The sequence below is a fragment of the Phyllostomus discolor genome, chromosome 5 (genome assembly GCF_004126475.2).
Source record: "Phyllostomus discolor isolate MPI-MPIP mPhyDis1 chromosome 5, mPhyDis1.pri.v3, whole genome shotgun sequence".
NCBI lineage: Eukaryota > Metazoa > Chordata > Mammalia > Chiroptera > Phyllostomidae > Phyllostomus > Phyllostomus discolor.
Genome location: NC_040907.2, coordinates 105282669 through 105307547, shown reverse-complemented (window position 1 = coordinate 105307547; position 24879 = coordinate 105282669). Strand labels below are relative to the sequence as shown.

The 24879-nt window shown below is 46.4% G+C and overlaps 1 protein-coding gene across 3 annotated transcripts; it reads left to right on the top strand.

The window, feature by feature from the left end:
- Positions 1 to 2472: 2472 nt before the first annotated feature.
- CXCL12 (C-X-C motif chemokine ligand 12) lies at positions 2473 to 24049 on the top strand. 3 transcript variants are annotated; one of them, XM_028511718.2, is made up of 4 exons: positions 2473 to 2641; positions 6879 to 6996; positions 9658 to 9744; positions 12306 to 18121. In XM_028511718.2, exons 1-4 carry the CDS (start codon positions 2581 to 2583, stop codon positions 12397 to 12399), a joined length of 360 nt encoding a protein of 119 aa, XP_028367519.1. In that variant the 5' UTR covers positions 2473 to 2580; the 3' UTR covers positions 12400 to 18121. The 3 variants fall into 3 exon arrangements, with proteins under 3 accessions (XP_028367519.1, XP_035882571.1, XP_028367520.1); XM_036026678.1 differs by lacking the exon at positions 12306 to 18121 and adding an exon at positions 23995 to 24049 and having other exon boundaries at positions 2475 to 2641; XM_028511719.2 differs by having other exon boundaries at positions 2476 to 2641; positions 14992 to 18121.
- The last annotated feature ends 830 nt before the right edge of the window (positions 24050 to 24879 follow it).

Below are 24879 nucleotides of genomic sequence, written 5' to 3'. Positions count from 1 at the left end.
GTAACATTACTTTGGATCCAGATGGGAAACAGAGCTCCCTGGCAGAGAAAGAAAAGAAAGGTGAAGTCTTTCAAACAGAGATAGTGGGTGGCATAAGCAAAGGAAAGGAGAAGGGGTGGTGGGCTCTGCTTCCTAAAATTTGGCCAAACCCAGGTTAAAAGGCACAGTCTAATGACCCCTGGCTCCCAGGGTATTGGCCTATACAGAGTTTCAAATTTGAATAGCTTGCCAACTGAAAAATTGTGGGGATTTTACCTAAAATACAGATCTTTGGCTTTCCTATTTAAGATCCTAATTCCCTCTCTTCTCAGTTCCATGTTCCCATAGCACTTAAAGACCTTCCACTTTTTATAAATTCTGTGTTTAATTACTTATGTTTAGCGCCTTTTTTCTCTCTTAACCCTCTTCCCAATCTCCAAGAGGACAGAAATTTGAAGGGGGGGGGGGGGCTTTATGCTTCCTTTACTAAAACATTTCAATATTAACATATGTGTCTGGCACATAGTAAGTGCTTAATAAGTATTTTAGTAAATGAATAGTGGAGTTGGTGGGCTCTGATGTAGGTCCTGGGGTTTCAGGGCACCGCCAGCCAGGAGGCCCCAGTTGCCCTCTGCCCCAGGGCATACAGGCCTCTCTCCGTGGCTCTCTCACGCTGAGAGGTGAACACCTAATTTGTGGCAAGAAGGAGGCAAGGGAGAGGCTTTGACATTTGCTTTTGCCAGATTGGCAGGCGAGCCTCCTCACTCCGTGGTGTGCCCCTAAACACTGCCATCGGGTTTATCTGGGTGTGCAAAGATGTGGGGAGGACCTGAGCCTTGATCCTGTAAGACACACACAGTACAGGAGGCAGGGGAAGGGGCTGAGTAAGGGTTTTTTTGCGGGGTGTGGGGGTAGGGAGGAGGGGTAGGGAGGAGGTGTGGGAGTCTTCATCACCAGAGGGCGCCCGAGCCCAACCGCTGGCCTGGGCTCTGGCTCTGGGAAATGACCCGCTCCAGCTCTTCCTCAAGGAGATGGAGGTCGAGTCCTCGAAGATTGTCTTCTCCACTGGATTGTTAGTTCTCCGCAGGCAAGAACCAAGTCAGTGGGGTCCCCAGCTCTATGCCCAGTGCCCAGAAATGTGCTCAGCCCAGCGTGAATGAATGAATGAAGAATGAGTGCATGTAATTGGGTGGGAAAATAGTTTTGGAACAAAAGACACCCATCCCCACGGCTGGAGTCCCGGAGCTCTTGCAGCTTCCTGCTGGCCTCTCCCTCTCCGATGGAGTCCAGCTGCAGCCCATGCGCCCAGGCACCCTGGGCCGGGCCCACTCCCTCTGTGGTCGGGGCTCCTGGACTCCTCAGGGAGAGAAAACTGTTCTTGGATGGACGCGGGGATAGAATCCACTCCACTGTTTGGCTATGTGGGACAGGGCAGGGAAACAAGACTGGAGCAGTCTGTGGTGACTAGGGATTCCCAAAAGGGCTCCCTTTTCACCCCCACACCTCTCAGGACACCAGCTGCACTCCTTCCTGCTCCACTGAAACCATTTCAGGGTGTCCAGAGTGGGGCGCTGTGGCCTGCCAGGAGAATCATTTCTGTGCTCTTCTCCGGACTAGAAACACTGAGGCCAGCGGCACTGTCAAGGGAGGGCAGGAAGGAAAGGATATGAGTTCTGTTAGCACTTTTGGTCCCATAGGACATTCACTGGAAAGAGGAAGAAAACACTGAAGTTTACACAATTATTCCTGTCTTCCATTCATTGAGTACTAAGCACTTCTCAGTGCAAAGGGGTGTCTCTGTCAATTCCCCCAGTTTCACCCCGAGGAACTGTGGTTAGCCCATTTCTCAGTTGAGAAGACTGCTGAACTTACTAAAAGCAACCTTCCTTTCCGTGGCACAGCATCGTATTTAGAGACCCAGCTTTACAGTTGAGGAAACTGAGGCTTGGATAGTAAGCAATAGCGTTGACTTGGAACCCAAGTTGTGCTGACTTCACAGACTTGTCTCATACCCTGTTAGGCCGAGCTTTGGGGCCGCTGCTGCACAGTGGGCCTGGGACAGTGGTCACATCTTTGTCCTACATTCCGAAAAACAAGACACACTACTTTATCTGGTACAGCTGGCCCAGGCGATCCTTACCCCTAGGCCCTACTTTGTTTTTCCTTGGTTTTCATTCAGATTTGTCTAAACAATGGGGAAAATAATCAACCCTTTAAGCCAGCCTCACTGAGCCGCTTGGTTCTACACTACAAGTCAGGCTTAGAGAGCAGAGCTGAATGGACCCCGCAAAGGCTAAAGACCTGAGTGCCTCTCAGCCCCTGGAGCACCCCTGGGGCGAAGGAAAGGTGGCAGGGAGGGGACAGTGGGAAAGGCTCTGGGGGGTGGACGCAAGTCAGCGCCCTCTGCAGTTTGCGGCTACGCTCCAGGACCGCCCCTCGCGGAGCGACCCGCCTCTCCCCACCCCTCACCGCCCCTCCCCGCCCCTCTATACTCTAGCCTCTAAAGCCTCCCGCGCTCTTCCTCCACTGCTGCACTTTCCCTCTTCGGCATCGAGTCGTCAGCGTCTGGCTTGGGTCCTCCCGCTGCTACCCTTCAGTGCCATGGATGCCAAGATCGTCGCCGTGCTGGCCCTTGTGCTGGTTGCGCTCTGCCTCAGCGACGGTGAGTGTGCTTGGCTGTGGTGGAGGCCTGACAGACGCCAGGCTCTGAGCCGAAGGCTCAGAGCTCCCGAGTGCGCGGGGTGCCGCGACTCCTTCCGCGCCAGCCCACGAAACCTGGAGCAAACTCAATTTTCACTGCTTTGGCCATTTCGCAGTGCGCTCTCCCTCGGGGTACAGCGTCCAAAGTCCCTCGAGCAGCGCAGAGGCACTGAGGCTTTGCACTCCACAGAGGAGCTAGTGTTCCGGGACTGCGGTGCAGCCGCCGGACCTACAGCCGGCTGCAGAGCAAGGTCGGGCAGGAAAACTGGGTAGGCGCACTGAGGGTGTGTTGTGAGTGGGCCCTGGAGAGGAATGTGTGGAACCGAGTTAGGAGCCTCGGGTCCCCGGCCTTTGCCCGTCCACCCCTCAGTTAGTGCCTTCTCGCACCAGGGTCGTTTTCCAGAGGCAGATGGGCTCACTTTGTTGGAGGTGCAATTGGCAGCTGGGTTAGGAAAGAGCTCTTTGCAAGAGGGATTCAAATGGCTTGTGGTGGCTGTGCGATCTGGGCCAGCAGTGTGGTGGCCCCTCCACGAGAGGCTGGCTCGCACTCTACAGCCACCCAAGCAGAACTGCGAGGGCGGGTGGTACAGAACAGCTGTCGGGTTTGCGCCGCCCGCCCCCCCAGCCGGCTGCGCTTCTGCACAGCTCTGAGGTCAGAAGCGACGCTGCATACCAGGGCACCCGTCCAGCCATGGCCTCCCTGTCTCTTCCTGAGGTCCCCATAGAGAGGCCCTAGGGCCATTAGAGTCTAGCAGTCCCTAATACCAAAACACACCTGCAGATAGGAGCTCTCCACCTCTTAGGAGCACTGCAGCAAAGTTCAATCGCCAAGACCTTAGGCCATTGTGCGAGATGGTGTCCAGTTTCACTGGGAGAGTGAGAGCTTTTTTCTCTTTTGAAGCTTGAGAGAATCTCCCTGTCCTGTCACAGGACACCACTGCTGCTGCAAACCAAAATAAACTGTTGCAAATAAAAAACCATGTTAGTCAGGCCATGCAGCCTGTTCTGTTCTTAACCACAAAGTTTACAACAAACTCTGCAAAGGGTTGAAGAACACTGAGTGCCCTTGGTGCAGCCTAGGTTTGTGCAGGGCCTGAGCTCCTGAAGCACTAGACTATGTTGAGGGAAAGACCCCCTGGTGCATTCTGGCAGGAGGTGGTGAGGAAGCCAGGATGGGTAAGGTGAGCAGAGGTGCAACTGGACCAGGCAGGGGGGCCTAGTTAACAGGGTTCTTGGCTGACTCCTGGGAAGTGTTCTTTAAAAGTGTAGCATGTTGCTTGTCAGAGCTGCAGAGGGACCAGATCAAAGGTAATTTAAAATTTTACTCCTGGATGAAAATGTATCCTAGGCTGTGTCTCCACATTGCCTCCCCGGGGTCATGTAGGCACTCTGGTTTGGGAATTACTAACACTTGAGTGATCTGGTGAGAATGGAGTTGTCATCCATCACACACCTCTCTCTGGAGAAATGGTGCTGCCCAAAATTGAAGATAGGACTGGAATGCAGGGACCTAGGTCAATGAGTCCTGGGCATAGCTGACCTGGGGGGAACATAGCCAAGACTCTTATTAACCCTGGGAAGGGTTGGTTGTTTACCTCCCTTGCCAGCCAAGTGTCCAGGTCAGTGTCCTACACTCGAGGCTGGACTGTTCTCCAAGCACGCTTAGACCAGAACGTTTTTGTTTTTGTTTTTTTGGTTTTGTTCTGATTGTTTGTTTTTAACTCCTGGGGCCTGTGTACCCATGCTGAGTTCCAAAACTGTATTTCGGAGATATCCTTGTTCAGGCTCAGGTTTAGGACCCTGCACTCCCTCCACTGACTGATTTCAGCCCAGAAACTTCCAGAGGTTAAACCTAGGGTAGGCTTCATTCCTAGGCCCGGTTGGAGAGTCTGGCTGGAGCCTGTCTCTTTATTAGAATGGGAGGTTCTCTGGTAATGGTTCTGAAATAAAGCCAAAGTAACTAGTCCCAACCCACAGTAACCTCTGGGCTCATCAGTGTCTTTCCAGTAAATGGAGTCACATCCACAACAGTTGAAAAAGTTAGTAATATTTACAAAAAGTGACAGAAAAGGACACCGGTGGACACAGTTCTGAATTCCCTGGGTAAAGTGCACTTAAAAAAATTATTCATGCCCTGGCCAGGTAGCTCAGTTGATTAGAGTGTCATCCCCAGGCACCAAGGTTTCAGATTTGATTCCCAGTCAGGGCACATACCAGAAGCAACCCATAAGTGCATAAATAAGTGCAACAAGTCAATGTCTCCATCCCCACACTCCTTCTCTCTCTCTCTATCTCTTTCTCTTCTCTCCCTTTGTCTTTCTAAAATCAATAAATAACAAAACCCAAAAAGTATATTATAGTTCCCCACTTGATAGGCAGGCAACTGGGTTCTGGAAGCAGGAATAAGAATTGTCTTTAAAGGAATGGATAATCTTAGCGGAGGAAGGAGGGAAGAGAAGAAAAAGAGAAAGCCTGTGTTTTGTGTTCAACTAGGCCTGATCTTTACTACATGGAGCCAGAACACCTTTTTGGACACTAGAGAACAGCAGCCCCCACCCACCACAGTGCACATATCACTGCCTTCCTGCTCCCTGTTGCGGTAATGTTGGGACCTGTCCTGGCTCACCACTGGCCCCAGTCCCTACTCAGCACACTAGCACCCATGAGAATTCTAGGGAAAACTGGGAGCAGGACACTTGAGGAGAGACTTTGCTTCTTCTTTACCCAGGCTGCCTAGCCTCCAGCCCTGGGTTGCTTTCCCAGGTGATCTGGTTACCAGGTAGTACAGATAGGAAATGCCTGTGCAGTTGCTGAAAGCTGGGCCCCAGGAGAGATCTTCTGGGATTAGATCAGGGGTAATGTGAACGTTGCTCCAGTGCTCCTGTACCATGAAACAACTGGAAGCGCTGAATCAGACTTTCTTTCTCCTGTTTTCAGGGTGTTAAGTTTGGTCCTGGGAGGTCGGTGGCGGGGGTCGGGGGGGGCGGTATTCTGCTCTCTCCAGGAGTTGGTGGCTCAATACACTGCTGTACCCAGGCCATGCCATTTCTCAACTGAATGCAGCCTTTAGAAAACAAAGAATTAAGAGGTCCCTTATTTGCAAGGTTTCATGCAGCTTCCCCACCCAGCTCTCTTGCCCAAAAGTGCAGAATTTCAGAACCACCACAATGCCTCCGGGAGGCCTCTGTAAGCAAGAGCACTTAAAAAAAAAATCTATGGATGAAATATTCTCAAACATACATTTAATCCCTGATGAAAGGATCCACAAAGTCAAATAATTTGGATTATTAAGTGGGGCTTGAATAAAATCTGCAGGAAAAAGCCTCATAAATCCCAGCCTCCCAGGGCTTGCAGTTCTAGACTTAAAGAATAAGGGTGGGTTCTGCAAGAGCCCTTCACTAATTTACACTAATGAATGTCAATTATGGCATTTTGCAAACTGGTGAATTTGCAAACAAAGATGTTACACAACACAGGAGGCTGTAGGGTCCCTGCACAGGCAGTGAAAGCCATATTTGACTCCAGCCCTGATAATCTCCATGCCTTCTGGGAAGTGCTGGAGGGAAAGCAGGCCTTTGTCCTGCACTGTAAGGACTCCCAGCTAGGAAGCCAGCTCAGATTCTTTCGTGGTCGCCTGGGTTTAAGGTAAATATGAGACAAGAAAACTGCAGGTGGAGGAGTGCAATATTCCCAGGAGGTCCTTCGTGGATTCTGGGATGAGGCCTGTGCAGGAGGAGGGAGGGAGGAGGAAGGAGAGAGACCTTGGAGCCTCCTCATTACCCCTCCCCCTTTTAAGTAGGGAAGACTCTCAGTTGGCTCTGAGGATTTAATTTTGTGTAGAGTAATTGGGAAGCTTAGTACCTTTGACTGAAATAGTTTTCTCCTATGATTAATATCCTTTATCTTAAGAAAGCTGAACAGGTCCTTCTTATTTTTATCTTCCACCCTCCCACCTAGGGTCCATTTCTCCACAGGTCTTTTTGGCCTCCAGCCCTGTAGAAGTTGAATCCAAGCCCACCAGATCTTATTGTGCTGCTCAAGGAGTATTTTGCCAGGATGTACCAGTGACTCATCCCATCACTCTCCATCCTACAGTCATTCTGCCATTTTCCCCCCTCAGCTGCAGAACTAGATACATGTGTACCTCTGAGGCCTGGCAGGATAATAACAAGCTTCCTTGTTCTTATTACCTCTTACAGGGAAACCGGTCAGCCTGAGCTACAGATGTCCTTGCCGATTCTTTGAGAGCCATGTTGCTAGAGCCAATGTCAAGCATCTCAAAATCCTCAACACTCCAAATTGTGCCCTTCAGATCGTGTAAGTCTGAGCATTGTTCTCCATGAGTTGCATCTAATGCGCACAGTAACACCTAACTGGTAAAGCTAGAGATGACACATACCAAGTGTCCAGCCTTGAACTTGGTATAATTAGAGGCTACTGTTATTACCACAAGAACCTTGAGTATAACAAGCAGGAGTTTCCAAAGCCACTCTTACCCTTTGGTGCCTTTTTGTGCTTATAGTGGTCCTTGTCTCTTCTTTCCATGCTTCCTCCCTTCAGCACACGCAATGGAAGCACATTTGGATGCATTTCCAGACTACAAAAACACTGGCTTCACCAAAGTTTGTACTCAAGTTCAATAACTTATCCTTTGCTTGTAATGGTTCTGCCTGTCCTGCCAGTTTCAAGGCTTTGATATTATAAATTAATCCTTACATAGCACAAGATCCACGTTCAATTGAAGTCATCTTTTTTTATTTTATTTATTTATTTTTAGAGAGGGAAGAGAGGGAGAAAGAGAGAGAAAAACATCAATGTGCAGTTGCTGGGGGCTGTGGCCTGCAACCCAGGCGTGTGCCCTGACTGGGAATCGAACCTGCGACACTTTGTTTGGTTCACAGCCCATGCTCAATCCACTGAGCTATGCCCGTCAGGGCTTTGAAGTCATCTTTAACCATTCTCAGCTCACTTAACTGAAATTTTGTCAAATATAATACATGAGGCTTTGGTTTAGCTGGTGTTAACATTTGATTTCTTTCATGTGGAAAATGAGACAAACCAAAATCACACATACATGAGATGGAGATATGTGGCCTGCAGTGCAGGAGTCTGGGCAAGGTGTGCAAGAAAACCACCCATAGCTATCCATTAGTTGGTCATTCAGTGTCCCTATATACCTGTGCTGGCACACAGTAAGCATGCTAGTGTGTCTAGACTCCAGGGAAGTGATGCTAGGGGTATCTTGGGGACAGCTTACCTCCTGAAAAGTCCCAGTGCTAAAAACAGATGGGAACAAAGCAATTAAAATAAAAGCTGAAACTTCCTAAAGACTTTTCTGTGTGACACAAACTGTTTTTAGGTTTGACTTTTCTTTGTCTTTTTTCCTACCCTTTAATGCCTTGATATGTTTATAATTTACAAATGTTTTAGGGCCCTAGAAGATGAATGCTTTTACTTACTTTGCTTATAATAAAATATTTCATGTCCTTTAAGAGGTATTTTATCAGGTGCTGAATTTAACTTGTATGCTCTTGCTTTATAGTACAGATTATGTTGGTTTACCTGCCTAGGAATGCACTTTGAAGTTGAAGAAGCCAAATATAATTCTTAGGTCTAGGCATACAGAAACTAATAAACAGTAGTACCTAGATTTGAACTCCCATCCACTTTACTACAAGCTATATGCCTCTGCAAAGGCTGTGTGAAAACTTCTCTGGGTGTCCTAGAGCCATTTTTCTGGCCTTAGCTATCCTTATAGACCTGTAACTGAGTGACCAGAAGTATCCTTAGGCTTCATGTGGTACAATATCACAGATTACCTGGTAACCATGGTTTTAAGGAGAGGGGTATAAAGTCCAGGTCCTCCTCCAGGAGTTATAAGGTAGAGTGGCTATGAGTCAAGGTAAGAAGTGGGAGGGAGTTGAGGTATAAACTTCAACCTGAGGTAACTCTCAGATACTGACCATACTATGCCACCACCACTACCTGTACCTTCTCTTTTAAGCTCAGTGAAGGGAACTTAAAAAAGAGAGAGGGAGAGAGAGAGACAGACAGACAGACAGACACCAGGAAAGATTCACTGAACTTATAAAACTCTCTGGAAACCATTTTCAGGCAAATTACCTACACTATGACTCCCCCAACCAGTACTGTCCTGTCACTGCATTCTCATACTTCCCTGCACTGCCCCTCCCTCACTGCATTCTCATTGCCTACCTGCATTGCCCCTTCCTCATCACACTTTCAACCACCACCTGCATTGCCTCTTTCTCACTATACTCTCATCCTCCCCTACACTGCTCCTCCCTCACTGCACTCTCATTGCCTACCTGTACTACCCCTCCCTTACTTCATTCTCAACCACCACCTGCATTATCTTTTCCTTGTTACACTCTCAACACTCACCTGCACTTCCCCTTGGCCAATATGCACTCTACTCCCACTTTCACTGCTCCTCCCTCATTGTACTCTCACCCCTCTCCTGTACTGGCCTCTCAGTGCACTGTCACCTCTCCTTATCCCCCAGATTATTTCAGGCCCCTGCCTCTAGGCTTACTTTTCTCTCTGTCTTGCATGTAATATCAAATGATCTGCCAAAATCAAAATCTGCTTCTGTTACCCTCTAGTTATAATCCTCACAAGCTCCCACAATCTTGCAGATAAAGTCCCACATTTTTGCCTATACATCTGGCCACAGGCTTCTTGAGCATTCTGTCTCTTGCTGTTCCTTCACAGACTCCATGTTCTATTACCCTCTCGTGTATTTGCACTTGCTTTTTCCTCCTCTTTTACTTCTCTTGCCCAATTCCTACTTATTCTTCAAATTCCAACTCAAATGATTCCTATGGGGATTCTCTGCCAAGCAGATGTCTGGATCCAGTAAGGATCCTGACATGGGTGTTGGGTGGGCAAATACACAGATCACAACAGTCCTTCCTTCTGTTCAGCTGCACACTGTTGCCTTTTCTGTTTTTGCAGGGCAAGGCTAAAGAACAACAACAGACAAGTGTGTATTGACCCAAAATTGAAGTGGATTCAGGAATACCTGGAGAAAGCTTTAAACAAGTAAGCACAACAGCCAGAAAGGACTTTCCACTAGAGCCACTGGAGGAAAGCTAAAACTGTGTGAAAGTCCTGAAAGGGCAAAGGTGTGGGGAGAGGAAGGCCTCACTGGTGAGGGCCAGGCATGCTTATCAGGCAGCACATTAACCTGGGAATGGGTGGGAGGTTTGCCCAGAATGTAGACATCTGCATTTATAGCATATGGTGCAATACCACAGCTTCATTTATACCTGGGACCCTTGCCCATTGACTGTTTTGTTACTGGGTTTTTTTCTAAGAAATTGTATTATCTCAACAGTATTTCCCACCAGTTACTTTCCTTATGATCATCACAATCATCATCATTCTCATTATTCTTTTTTAAATCAATGATTACTTTATTATCTGTATTTGGTTTGTTTTGGATTTTTCCTCTTCTCTCCTGGGAAGTCTGGGCCCAGTCAGGTGATGGCAAAGCATGGAGCTCAAAAAAGTGTCCTTCCTCCAGAAGCTGAGGTATGAAGAAAGATTGATGGGTGGCTCCTGCAAGGCATACCTCTTCTGGAATAAAGGTCCAGGGTAGCTCTCAGATATTGACTATACTATGCAACTGCCACCACCTGTACCTCCTCTTTTAAGCTCAGTGAGTGGACCTGTGGGCTCCATGTAGAAGCAAGCATCACTGGGGACTGTGCTCAGAGACCCTCTCCCAGTCATTCCTGGCCTCTCCCTGCCTGCAAGAGCATGCTTTCATATCCCTTCTGCTTCTCATTTCTGTATGTGCTCAGGTGAGGAGGGTGGTCACTGGAGCTCCAGCCGAGTCCCCTCCTCCCTTTTCCCTTCTCCCTACTCAGGCCCTCTGTGAGAATTTGCTCTGGTCTCTTCCAGAATGGGGCTGGCTTCCTCCTGGGGCATGGAGACCACATCTCCACCTTCCCATGAAAGACAAATCTTTGCAAAACCAAATGCAGTTTCAATCTGAGAGCTTTCTTTGAGGAATTTGGTTTCTTTGATTGCCTCTGAAGCATGTGTGTGCCACAGAGGCTCTACAAATGCTAACTAAGCTTTCTGAAATCTGATGTGAAAAATTAAATGAATAAATTAGCCTCTTGCCACTAACTTCCGCTCCTGAAGCCACAACATCTACAATCAGAAATGCTGGCAAGGTGAAATTTCCACACATAAATGTGATCCACAGATGGGCCTGGTGGTATTTGTAATGTTTTGCAAGGCATTATTATATATATTTTGTGCACATTTTAAAAACATTTTATAAACAAGTGTATTTCAGAATATATTTATAGTCAAATACTTCATACATTTGAGTAGAGCCATACGAATGTCAGTAGATACATTTCTCTATTATCTTAAACTACTGGCAATTTGTAAAAAACATACATAGAAATGTGATTGCAGCTTTTTAATGTTGGCCACAGTGTATTTTTTCACTTGTACTATAATTGTATCAAATGTGACATTATATGCACTAGCAATAAAATGCTAATTGTTTCATGGTATAAACGTCCTACTGTATGTGGGATTTATTTACTTGAAATAAAATCCACTAGTTGTTAGACATGGAGCTCTTACACATTTCCCAAGTTTGTGAAGATAAGCTGGCATGCTGGTCAATTGCCTTAGATCCCTCCTACTGAGTTCACGTATGAGTAAATAGTACATGGGCCTTGCTCGGAACAAATCTGCAACTCAAGTTTTTGCATTTTTTAAGCCAATGAAAGCACCAGTGCTAGTTTTCTGAAGAATAATATTTGACTCACTAATTCCTCTTCCCCTTACTTCTCCTTGGTTCTCCTAACATCCCCATGTAATCTCTAGAGACTCAACCTTATAATATACAGCTCTCACATTTTCCCATGTAAAAATCACATAATTCTGGCCCATGGTTAATATCAGGAACAGCTGGCCTTATCCCATAAATTATTAAATATCATTCAGCTTAAATCATTTTAATGTGACAGTCATGAGCCAGTTGCTCTAATAAAATTCTTCTAACCACCTCTCTCCTTCGTTCTTCTGAACAGTCTCAAGTCATTCCCAGGGCATCTCCACAGGCATCCAAACAGGAGAAAAGAGGCTGCTTTCTTTCTCCTTTTCTGGATTGCCTTCTGAACTTTGGGCCTCTAGCCTCCAATTTACAATGCACAGATTTTTTTAGATGAAAAAGAGTTCAGCTTTGCATTGAGGAAAAAGGAAGCCTGGGAGAGAAGGTGAGTTGAAATAGAAGATCAAGGCCAGCCTGGCTCTGGTTTGCCTTCACACCCTTTTAGATGAGAATTCCTTTCCCCATTGGAAGGCAACAGTGGGAGCCAAGGTCAAGTTGTCAATTTGGTGATTGCTATAATCAGTTTACAGGTGTTGTGGAAGCCTAACATTTTTCAAATGAAAGCAAATGTCTAATTTATTTTAATGAGGTACTGATGGACAGTGCTTTGCCCAGGGGCCTCCAGGCTTGAGTCTGAAGATAGAGTGAAACCAATACATGGGCTAGTGTTAAATATTGTGCAGACTGAGACAGACTCTTGTTTATCTCAACATTATTAATGGCTCTACTAATTTTATCGAAGGGGGCGCAGAGAAGAAAAAGTGGGGAAAAAAGAAAAGATAGGAAAAAAGAAGCGACAGAAGAAGAGAAAGGCTGCTCAGAAAAGAAAAAACTAGTTATCTACCACCTCGAGATGGACTACAGTGCACTCTGTTCTGGTCTTTCCCAGTGCTTTGTAAATTTGCTCTAACCCTCCTGCAGAGCAGACACCCTGCCTCCTGGGTAGCCTCTCAGACTGCAAGGGGAAGCAGTGCTTTGTTACCCCTTTGGCTACACTGGCTCCTGTATTTATGTGCTTATTAAGGTCCTTACTGGTCTGCTCATTAATGAAGTAGTTGTATGAAGGGGTCTGGAACATGGAGACTCTGTGCTCAGGACTTTATGTAGAACAGCTCAAGACCCTAAAATGACCCCGGATTCTGTGTAGAGAGACCTGGGTCTCCCCATCATCTCCCCAAATTTCTGAGCCTGCCACCCTGCCCTTCACTCAGTCTCTTAGGAGGCCCATGATTACTCTGGAGCTCACCCAGATCCACCTGCTTGGAATCTGCCTTCCTGTTTGAGACCAACTTGTGACTGCCTAGCATACCACCCCACCAAAGCCATCTGTGAGCCCAGCAGTAGAGCCTCTGCCAGCAGAGGGCATGTATGTCTCATGCCTTCTCATTTGCTGCCACTAGTGCTGCCCATCCAGACCTTCTTGGGGCAGAGCTAGCTGTGGCCATTACATTTGCAGGTTATAACTGACTCCTTTTTTCAAGTCCTGTTGCCGGCCCTCCCTCTCTCTGCTGCCTGGGGTGGGACTTCTCCAACCACCCCCTCTCCCTAGGCCTGCGGATGTGTGAGTAGCTTTACCTCCAAGCTCAGGTAGACTTCTGCAGACCATTCAGGAAGAGCACGTGTGAGCTATGTGTTCCCAGAGAGCAGATGTGGAAGTGCTTCTCAAGAAGGCTCTTCACAGGGTAACTCATTTTGTAGATCTTTATATGGGTCCCCAACAATATGGAGAACTCTGTGAGGGACCTGCAGTTCTGGAACTTCTAGCCTGTCCCTTTCCCTCCTTCCAGAAGAGTCTCCATGACCCTGTGCAAATATTTGTAGGACACAGCTGTCTCAGGTCTCACCCATTGGACATATCTGCTGAAAGTGACAAGGTTTAAATTCTAGAAGTTTCTCATTGCCTTCCTTATAGAATTATGTCTTGAGATTTCTGGCCAAGTCTTATTTGGAAGGGAAGGAGGGGATCACGGGGGAGGAGCAAGGCCTGACATCAGTAGTGCTTTGAAAAAGGGATACCTTATAGATCTACTGTTCTCTCTAACCCCCAAAACACACAAACACATACCCTCCACCCTGTACCCCTGGTCATAATTATAGTACATGGATCCAGAAAAATGAAGTGGATGGAGGACGCGGAAGATGGATTTCACAAGAAGGGAGCCCAAGGTCCCTGTGTGTCAGACTCACCTGTGTCACACAGTGCTGTGTCCCCCTCCTGCTCTAATGTGTTCCTTTGTGACTACAGCAGAGAGTATCATGGCCTTCCTTTTTCCCCACTGGAGAAGTGTCCTGTTAGGGTCCTGTAGCCAGAGACCTTTTGTTTCCAGGGCCATCCCTTTTAGCTGGCTAACTCTCCCAGCCTGGGCCCATTTCCAGTACTGGGGCTAGCAGGCCTCTTCTGGGTGACTGGGGGCTTCAGTGACGCTGCCTTCCTGCCTCTGAGGGTGCCAGGATATTAGCTGGATGGCCCAGGGCTTCGGTCTTTCCTGATAAAGCAGCAGCATGTCTGTGGGAGCCTGGCTGGGCTATCCCTAACTCTTAAAAATGCACCACCAGGAAGGTCAGACCAATGCACCCATGTTATCCTTCATTCTGCACACTGTGGGAGCAACCATCTCTGTGCCTAGAGGGGTTGCAGGTCCCTCCTGTTCACCACAGAGAGATGACTGCCCTGCAGCAGCAATAGGTCAAGCTATTGCTGACCTGAGATGGTGAACTGCTTTCTGCAGTGCTCAGGAGGACCATGCTTCCCATGCATCCTGGGGGAGTGGGAGCTGTAGGGACTAAGAGAGTGGCCTTGGGCTTCACTCTGTCTGACAAGCAGGTGTAACCCCAGCCCTACTGAAGTGTCGTGGGTTGCTGGGGAAGAGCCAAAGAGCTTGACCTTAATGCTGTTGTGGGTTGACACAGGGCAGTGTTCACATGACTGCACAAGGTGAGTGGTGTATGAGGCCACCCCTGCACTAGCCCTAGGGCCACCCTGCCTGGTCCACTGAGAGGCCTTGAGGTGACTGGGGATGGGGGATGGAAGCAGTGAGTGGTGCCAAGGCCCTGGTCATGCTGGCAGCTTGTGCCAGGCTCTGTGTGAAGCCAGGTCTCACATCTGTATTGGGTAGTGTTCCCTGTCCTGTCATGTGACCACCATGCCAAGTTGGCTCTGTATCATTTATCTGCCATGACCCATGCTTACTGCACCAGTCTGTCCTTTCTGTTTCCCACCTTCCATCCATCCCTGTGCTGCTTTGGCCATGCTGTCTCTCTCACTCCCCTCCTCTACCCACAGCCTAAGAAAGCAGATGCATCACCCTTTCGATTTGGAATTCCAAAGTCAGGAGTGGGGCCTTGCTGGAGCAGGCTTGGCATCTCTGTGAAGCCTGGCCACTGCGGGAACCCGCCTTAATAGTGTCTTCCTCTCTTCTTGTTAACAGGAGGTTCAAGATCTGAGAGGCGCAGGTTGAGTCAGACGCCTGAGGAAGCCTTACTGTAGGAGGCTGGGTCTGAAGCCAGTGATAGGAAGGGCCCCCAGTGGTTTCCTTGTGCAGCCCAGACAGGGTGTAATGCGTTTCCCAGGACTTTGTTTTGCACAATTTGCCTTACTTTCACTGTCTGATTATGTAGCAAAATATATTCTGTTTTTTCTTTTTTCATTTAGGTTGATTATCCAATGTCACTGGTGACAGATAGGAACTTATACTAATATTATTTTACTTGCTTTATTATAATATCTTTACCATGAAGCTCCTGGTCTGACTAGGGTTTCCTGAATTTTATATTCCTCTGAGCTGCACAAGTTGGGACCCCCGACTGAGGGAGCCTTGCCCACATTATCATGTCCTGGGATGGGGAGCCACCAGGAGGTGTCAGGACCAGTCAGAATGGGCAAACCCTAGTGAAGGCAGCCCTGTACCACAAGAAGTTAGGGGAGATTAGGCTCTAGAGTGCCAGGCAGGGGGCTCATCTCATCCAGGTGAGCATCCCAGGGCTTCCCTGGGTTGAGGCAGATAGGAGTGTGAGGCCAGGGTAGGGCCTCATCCTGAGCTCTCCTCAACATCTCATCATGTTCTTCTCATCATCCTCTATCTCATCCATCATCATGTGCATCTGAGACAGTCTCCATGACCTTGGAAAAGGACTCTCTCAAGACAAAAGCTTTAATTTAAACTGGGCACCAAGAAGCAAATCAAAATGTATTCTGTTACCAGGTCCAGGAAAAACTGTGCACCTCTGTGTCTAGTTTGAAATATTGTCTGTTGTCCAATACTGTTTTTTTGTTCAAAGCCATTGTCCTTGGTGCTGTATTGTCAGTTCCCCATATGCAGAGGCTGAGTGTGAGGAAATGTCCCTTGGGCCTTTGACCTGGCCCAATTAGGGCTGTCGTCATTTTTGGTAGATAACCTTGTTTTCCCCAAAAATCACAAAGCTGTGGTGGATCCACATAGCCCAAGGGAATTCAGTTTGCAGTAGCACTGACCTCTGAGGACACAGACTCTCAAAGTTTCCATTAGATGTTGATATCTCAGAACTACAGAGAATTTTGTCTTTGTAGTGTCAAGCTCAGCATTGTTTTGAGACTAACAGGAATAACAAGAAAAGAATGTTTAACTATTGTTTTGGTTTGAAAACCCATAAAAGAATTAATCCTGCGTGTTTTTTTTACCTGATTAAAATCTAACCTCATCTTTTTCACCATTTGACAATCCCACCATCTTTTAGTTTGCACAGTGGCCCCTGAACCCTCTCTGCCGCTGCTGTTACCTTGCGCTTCCAGGATGTACAGCAGGGAATTCCTCTTGGAAAATGATGTGACATGGGAAAGTTGGTTAAGAACCCTGATATTTGGGATGTTTCCCTTTACTGAAGGCAGTGTGTAAAGTTAAACAATTTAAAATTTTCACTTTTTAAAAAGGAAGTCACTAAGGGTTTTTTTCCCTGTTTTGTTTTTTATTTGGTCTTACTAATACTTTTTCCTTTTGATTAAGTATCCAGTATTTTTTTTAATTAAGAAAGTGGGAAAAAATAATGGCAATACAAGGAAATGTATCCATTGGCAGAACACTGCAAATAATATACAGAACGTGTATTATAAAATGATCTTGAATTTCAGGTGTTTTTAGATTTAATAATCTTTGGGTTATCAGTAACACGTTAGGCATTTCCATAAGTATTTCTTAAATTGAATCTTCATGGTAAAAAGCCATTCTGTCAACAAGATATTCACATCCTCCAACCGACTATGCTATATTGGAAAAATAAAGTATGGCGGACTTGTATTAGTTATAAAGGATGCAGCCTGGTTTCAAGACACTCTTTTAAAATTAACCTGTCACTACATGGCTCCTGAATTATACATGAAACTATTGAATTTTCAATGGGAGGTCATTTTCCAGGTAATCCAAGATATTTAAAAGTCTCATGGAAAATTTGGAAGCATCTTGTGGAATCCATGAACTAGAACCATTAAATCTGTTACTCTGAGAAAATGAACATACCCCCAAATCTTGACTACAGTTAAATAAAGAATCATTTCTGTTTCTTCCCTATAAGAGAAAAAATAGGTAAGAGAAGAAACTGCAGGTAAAATTACTTGTGTAACAATGTCTCTATGTACAGTCTGCTCCTAAAAGGACACTGACTTCCCAGCTAAAGCAGATACACATTTAAATGGTTCCTTTGCAAAGAAAATGGCTTTCCCTGTTGCTTTCAAAATATAAGTCAAGTGCATCAGGTGATTAGGGGGTCACCCAGCTGTTCCTCCTGATCCAGTGCTGCTTCTACCTGACCTTCCCTTGGGCTCAGTGTAACCTCCAATGCAGTCCTTTGCTGTCAGCCTTTGCATTACATGGGGAGGTTGGACTAGGGGCCTGGAGCTCACAGGTGTGCTGTGTTTGGAATCTGAATCTGAATCTGTGCTGTGTGTTGTTTGTACTGTTCTTTGTCCTGCTCTGGCCAGATGCTGAGACCCCAGTGAGGAGGCTGAGTGTAAACAAGTAGAGGGCCCACATAGCAAAAGGCTACAGTACCCCTGTGTGAGTCCAAAGGGGGATTTGATTTCACCATCCTTTTCTGAATACTGCCTGGTGTGATCACCATGAGCTCCCTCACTGAGGCTTCATTACTTTTCTCAGGTATTGTGCCCTCTGCAGCTAGAGTAGAATCATCGTAGAGTCCTGATTTCTCTACACCTCCCCCCTGACCCATTCTGAGGGAACCTCAATCCTGGGAATCACTCCCAAGGAATACCCATGTCCTCTCAGCAGGCTTAGCCAAGATGAAAACCCACACAGGAAACTTGTTATTCCTCAATCTCGCTGGACTCTCAGTCTCTGAGCAGTGATAGGTTCAGTGTTAAATGTGATAAATACTGTACTTTGTATTTTTTAAAATGCATCTCCCAGATAATGTGAAAATGGTCCAGGAGAAGGCAGCTTCCTGTATGCAATTTACTTTTTAAAAAAAATAAGTAACAATTTCTTTTGAGAAACAATTTCTACTTTTATATCAATGAAAAAATGTATATGCACTTACAATTGTTCTAATAAAGATATATATTCAAATGTAGCAGCCAATGGGTTGAAATTAGTATTAGCATTTGGAATTTTCCAGACTTGGTTTTTCCCTCAGATCACAGAGGGGTATGTAATTCTAGCTTCAAAGGTTAGTGGAAAACAGGCCATTGTAATGCTAAACATGAGCAAGATTTCTGGGGCCATTGCTGCCTCTCCTAGTTCACTGATCCTGAGCTGGGAAAAACACACCCTTTTTTTCAGATGTCCTTGGTTTTGCTGGAATCCCTTCTTAAAGACAAGGTAGCCCTCTGCTTCAGAAAGGATGGTTTTGTGCAAGGCCCTGCTGTTGGGAAGGAGACCTCAGGCTTTCGTGGAAGGCAAACAGAGGCACTGTCACTGAGAGCCTTGCTGAGGGTCTAGCACCCTGTGCCTTTCTGTCTTGTACAAGGACCTTTCTGGAAAAAAAAAAAAAAAAAAAGATTTTATTTATTTATTTTTAGACAGAGGGGAAGGAGGGGAGAAAGAGAAACATCCATGTGCGGTTGTCTCTCATATGCTCCAAACTGGGGACCCAGCCCACAACCCAGGCATGTGCCCTGATTGGGAATCGAACTGGCAACCCTTTGGTTCACAGGCTGGCACTCAATCCACTGAGCCACACCACCCAGGGTCACAAGGGTCTTTCTGAAAACCAGGCACCAATTCTCTCAATTGCCATCCCCAGCACTGTCCTGGACACTGAACAGGTGTGAGCTGGACAGACAGAGGTCAGCCCTTTCATATTTTCTACCACATTCTCTCTGGTCCACAGTCAGCCACTCTGGAAAGGAGTATGGACTCACCACAAATGTCTGAGTTCAGGTTGTTCTGTCATCCAGACTCTCACCCACAGGCTCAAATGTGACCAGTTTTACCACTGTGCCCAGAACCTCCTATTATGTATAGGGCAAAGGCAGCAAACACAAGGCCTGTTGGCTGAATCTGGCCCTCCACCTTGTTTTATCTGGCCAAGCTCCTTGTTTCTACCCTGCAGCAATGCTGAGCAACTTGCTCCTAGTTAAGGAGTAGTTACTTTTATACAATCCTAAAAGTACATTCAGCCCTTTGAAGGAAACTGCAGGGCTGCTGTGGTACCTGGTGAAAATGAGTTTGACATTCCTGATATAGGGTGACCACAGTGTGGTTGCTAAGTTGCAGATGGGCTGGAGGAAGAGAGAAAGGTTAGAAGAGGCTATAGTGAGAGGCATGGTGGTGTCCTGAGACAAAGGTGGGTGTGCAAATTAGGAGATGAGTGCTTAAGTTCTTGTCTCTCTGCTCACTGGATTTAAGACATACCCCTTGCCCATAAGTCTCAGTCTTCCCAGCAACAACTTTGATGCTTAGTAACATGAGGAGACATGAGGATTAGACTGGAATAGTATACCAAGGAGCCATTTTTCTCCCTCTCAACCTGCTGCTCCCTAGAGTCCACAGAGCTGAAATCAGTTCACACCTGCCTCTACTTAGACCTTCAGTTAAGCTCAGATACCACCTGGAGCTGCAAGTGATTCTGTATGAGCTTCTCACTCTCAGCAGGCAGCTAGGGAGAAGCCTCCTGGTTGGGGCCTCCTAGGTTCCCTGAGTGCCTGGGTGTGCTGGTTCCATATACTCTACCGCTGTTCTAATTCTAGGAATTAATCAGTCTCGGGTAAATTTTCACCATGATGTTGACTCTTCACAATGATGTTGCATTTTTTAAAAAAGGCCATGGTCTTTTGTGCTCCACAAGGCTCAAGGCTGATGGCCCTCATTAGTCAGCTGGCATCTGATGCCAGACCTGGACTAGGTGGTATGGAGACTGTGGTTAGCAAAACAGCTTTCTCCATGATTTCATGGAACTGCAGTTTGGGGGACTGGCTTACAGTTAAGTGAGCATTTTCCTAACTCATGGTAAGTGTAAGACAGGTGTCAAGAAATCTAGAATACCATCAAGGGTTGCTAAAGGAAGCACTAGTGAAGCCGAGACCTGAGAAAAGTACATTCTTTGGTGGTGATCTGACCCATAAGGACTGCCAATGAGAACCCATGAGGGGTCCTGCTCTGACTTACAAACAGGACATTTTTCTGCCAGGGAGGGGTGCAGCTCACATGTGAAATTGAGCTTGAGGACATCAGGGGCTGGATTTCAGCCCTTTACTTCCCTTGCTGCATCTTATGTAAGGGACAAACCTTACAACGATGCTCTAGAAGAGCTAGGACCCCCTTGGAATGGGGTCCTGACAGCTGGGAGGCCCCATGAGGGGGCTACTTGACACAAATGATTAGTTGTTGGAGACAACTGGCTGAGGCTGGCCAGTCTAGTTTTCCATCCCAGGAGACAGAGCTGTGATTTGGACCATTTCAGCTCCTCAAGCTGTCTCTGCTTACAGCTGAGAGCATTGTATATGTCACCTCCCTCTGGAGCTAACCAGTCTCTCATCCTCATTTCTCTCTCTAAAACCATTTCAGGTAGTTGTAGCTCCCTCTGCTCCTGTGTCTCCGGCTCCCCACACTCCCTTTCCTCTGCACAGCCTCCCCAGGGGGCTTTTCTGAGTCCATTATCATGGACTTAAACTCCAAAGAAAGACCATTTCAGCCTGTGCCTACTGCCCTGTTAGGATTGATAAATGATTAAGAGGCATTCCCTAAGACTCCCCCATAAAAGGTGCACAGGCTCAGTTTAAGACCTAAATGCTCTTCCCTCTTTGAAGGCACCCATTAGCGCCAACACAACTTGCCCAATGTCAGTTGTGAGATGGCTGCACCATAGTCAGCCTGTGGAGAGCTCTGGCCTAGTTCCAAGTGTGTGGAAGGGTGATAGGGGTTTTCCCCATAGCCTGTGCATCCCATGAGATAAACAAAGCAGGACAATGAAGTTGTAGGTAGATTCATCCTTGGGATGTACAACTCCTGCCAGGCTATAAGCTTTATAATGTCTTATTGAGGGTGGAGTTTTGTCCCTAATGTCTTGAAGAGTGTTTGTCTTGGTGGCTGCTTAATAAACATTTGATGAACAAGCTGATGCCTTCAGGTTGAGAGGCATCAGCAGGCCCTAGGAAGGTAGCACCAGGCAAGCTGCAGCCAAGCCCTGGTGTTCCTACAAACACTGGAACTACTCAAATTTCAAAGAGGTTGCTTTGCTGAGTTTTCAGGAGTTAACATTTATTTTAGAGCAATTGAGTTGCATCTAACTCTTGGCCCATGAAACTAAGCAGTAATAAAGCACAGTAAAACCCTAGGTGAAGCATCTTATACTCTTCATCTAGGGAGGGGGAGAGTGGATTGGCAAGATATGCTTATGGACTGGTGGAGGGCCTCTGGACTTGCAGTGAAAGTGAGTAACTGATCACTGCTGTACCATCCATCTCCAGTCAAATCTAACTCAGTCACATTACTTCTACACTTCCATAGCTGATAAGAGCTCAGAAAAAAAATGCATCTCTGCTGTCTTGTCTCTTTGAATTCATGACAATAATTCAGTGCTGCCTGGATACTATCACACATGCCTGTCCCATTTGCTTCTCTTTCCTTTAGGTGCTCATTCCATTTCTTCTCTCTTTAAATCTTTATCTTTCTCTTCCTCTAAATTCTCAGTTGGTGGTCTGCCTTCAGTGTCAAAATAAAAGGGAGCAATAAAAAAGAAGTGGATTTCTCTGGACTTCACCTCTCATCTACCACCTAACTATCTGTACCCACCATCTCTGTTGTCACTCATAGTGAGCACCATGCTCCTGGCCACCTTATGCTGAGAAGTGCTTCTCACCTTCCCAAGGACATCTTTCCTGACTTCTCCCTTTTTCCTACTGTTGTGGAAAAGTCACTCACACGCGGAGAAGATGATGAAGCACAAACTTTATTACCCAGGGGGCCCAGGGGTTAATTCCAAATCCTGAGCCAATCCACGCCCGTCACAGTTCCTTTAAATACTTGTTACAAGGCAAAGAGGGGAAGGGGATTCATCTGCTAAAGCAAGGGAGCATACAGAGGCAGAAGCAAGGAAGGTCAGCATTTCAGCCTTGGGATAACGTTACCTAGCAACGCCTGCTAGCCGGCTCCTTACCTAAAAATAACTTTTACTCAGATTTTGTCCTGACAAATCTTGCAGGTGTTACAGAGAGCAGAGAGCACTTGTTTATCAAAGAAACTACAGAATAAAAACCTTTATGAGACTTTCTTTTCCTGCCACATTCCCCCCTTTGATGCTAAACAGCACTGGTGTCTGTTCTAGCATCAGTGTTGTAATCCGCATATTCACTCTCCACTTCAGTTGGCAGTAACCTCTGATAGTGGTGTCTCTGGAGAGTAAGGATCTTGGCGGCAGCTCATCGGGTCACCGTTGCTTCTATCTGTTGCACTACGTTGCACTGTAAACAGGGTCCTATAGTTAATGCAAGGAAAAGGATGACAAGCGGGCCTAAAATGGGAGCCAGAATAGGAAAAAGGATTGATTGCCACCAGGAGTAGGTTCCGTCGGGGGGAGCTGATGCTCTCCAAACTCCAGCGAATGTCCTTTAGTTTGCCAATATTCTCCACTATTCCACTTTCGTTGACATAGTAACAGCATTCTTTCTGTAGGAAAAGACAAGTGCCCCCCTTCTCCTCGGTGAGTAAATTTAGTGCCCGCCAATTTTGTTGGGCCACCCGAGCTAGGGAAGTTATTTGCCTCTCTAATGAGGCCACAGATAGTGTGGAGGCCTCCATGGCTTGTTTTAACTCTTCCCGGATCTCCTTAGTGGATTGGAGGCTGACTGCTAGTCCTGTACTCCCCAGTCCCGTTCTCATGAGTGAAGTGGCGAAACTTAACCCAGCCATCAAGGGGAGGAAGACTGCTTGCTTCTGACGTTCCTGGGCAAGCAGGGTACTTAACTTGCCCGATTGATATAGGAGGAGCTGGGGGGCTAAGGCCACGAGATAGCAAGGGGCTGGGATGCTATGATTTACTGACCAGTAGAGAGTCCCGTTACACCAAAAGAAAGTTCCCGGGAGGCTGGTGATGGATCCGGAGGATGGCAATGTCTGATTGCAGGAAACAGGTGGCCCGTAGCACTCCAGCGCTTCGATGGATGAGTCCTGGAATAGAGGAACACCTTGGAGAGAAAAGGGTTCTGGGATCTGAGCCTTTAAAATAGTGAGGGGTTGTTGCAGTGGGACCACAGTCAATGGTGGCCTGTTAAGATATGCACACAAGAAACAGTCACTGTAACTGTCTGGACTGGTTAGATTAAGTAGCTGCATCCCCTGCTGTATTAGTTTTATCCAAGAGAAAGATCCTACTGCTTTTTGACCTTCCAAGTTTCTAGTTAGTGTCTTTTCTTGATCTTCTATGACTGATTGGATGTGATAGATGGTACTTAGAGCAGGGTTTTGTACTTCTCTGACCTTTACAATAAACATTTCTGCAATCGGCCCCCTATGCCACATATTCACATAAAGTTTTCCTTTTACTCCCCCTCCCCTCTTTGCCTTGTAACAAGTATTTAAAGGAACTGTGACAAGCCTGGATTGGCTCAGGATTTGGAATTAACCCCTGGGCCCCCCGGGTAATAAAGTTTGTGCTTCATCATCTTCCCGGCGTGTGAGTGACTTTTCCGCAACACTACACCATTATTATTTTTTTACTCTCTATATCAACACACTAACATGCACATCTCCCATCAAAAGCAAAATACAGCTAGAATAAAAAGTCCTAAACTCGATCCTACTTTATGTCCCCTGATAGCATCTGCAGCATTTCTCTGCTTCTCATCACACAAAGGTCCTCCAAAGAGTTGTCCACATCTCTTGCCATTTCTCTTTTCATTCTTGAAACTACCCTAATCAGAATTTGACTCTATCACTCACTCCACTAGAACAGCCATCTATAGAATCAATGCAATACCTATCAATATTCCAGTGGTATTTTTACAGAGGTAGAGAAGACACTCCAAGAATTTACTTGGAAGCATAGAAGACCCTAAATAGCCTGAAAAAGAAGAGCAAAGTGGGAAACATCAGACTTTCACAGACCGTCACTAATAGTCAATTACCAATCCACAGCTTACTCAGTCTCTTGGCATTGTTGGAATCATTGATCACTATCCTAGACACACATACATGGTTGGGTCTGAGAAGACCACTTCTGACTGTTTCTTTGGCTTCATGCAATTTCATTTCTCTTTGTTGTTTCTTCCTCACACCTAAACAAACAAACAAACAAAAAAAGGCACCAGTGCTCAGCTCTGAGACACTCTTCCATAACACCAGGTGGATTCATGCGCTCCATTTGCCTTAAACACCATGTAAAAGCTAAGGAATTCTAAGTGATCTCTTGGATTCCAGGCTGGTACACCCAGCTCCTCCTCTGAAATTTTCATATGCAAAATGAAATGCCTAATTTTCACTTACCTGGCAAACTGCTCATTCCGTTTCTGCAGATGACAATTCAATTTCTTCAAGTAATGCAGGCTAAAATCTTACAGTCATCTTTGATTTATTTTATTCTCTCATAACTCCAAGCTAAGCCATTAACAAACTCAATTAGTTATCTTCAAAATATATCCAAAACAAAGTCACATCTCACTGCTACAATCTTTTTTTTTTAAAGATTTTATTTATTTATTTTTAGGGAGGGAAGGGAGGGAGGGAGAGAGAGAGAGAGAGAGAGAGAGAGAGAGAGGGAGAGAAACATCAATGTGCGGTTGCTGGGGGTTATGGCCTGCAACCCAGGAATATACCCTGGCTGGGAATCGAACCTGGGACATTTTGGTTCCCAGCCCGCGCTCAATCCACTGAGCTACGCCAGCCAGGGCTTCA

Bases quoted from the DNA above. Each gene is read 5' to 3' on its own strand.
- CXCL12 (XM_028511718.2), top strand. From the start codon at position 2,581: ATGGATGCCAAGATCGTCGCCGTGCTGGCCCTTGTGCTGGTTGCGCTC. The intron at 2,642-6,878 runs GTGAGTGTGCTT...TACCTCTTACAG, and splicing joins TGCGCTCTGCCTCAGCGACG to GGAAACCGGTCAGCCTGAGC. The intron at 9,745-12,305 runs GTAAGCACAACA...ATTTTATCGAAG, and splicing joins CTGGAGAAAGCTTTAAACAA to GGGGCGCAGAGAAGAAAAAG.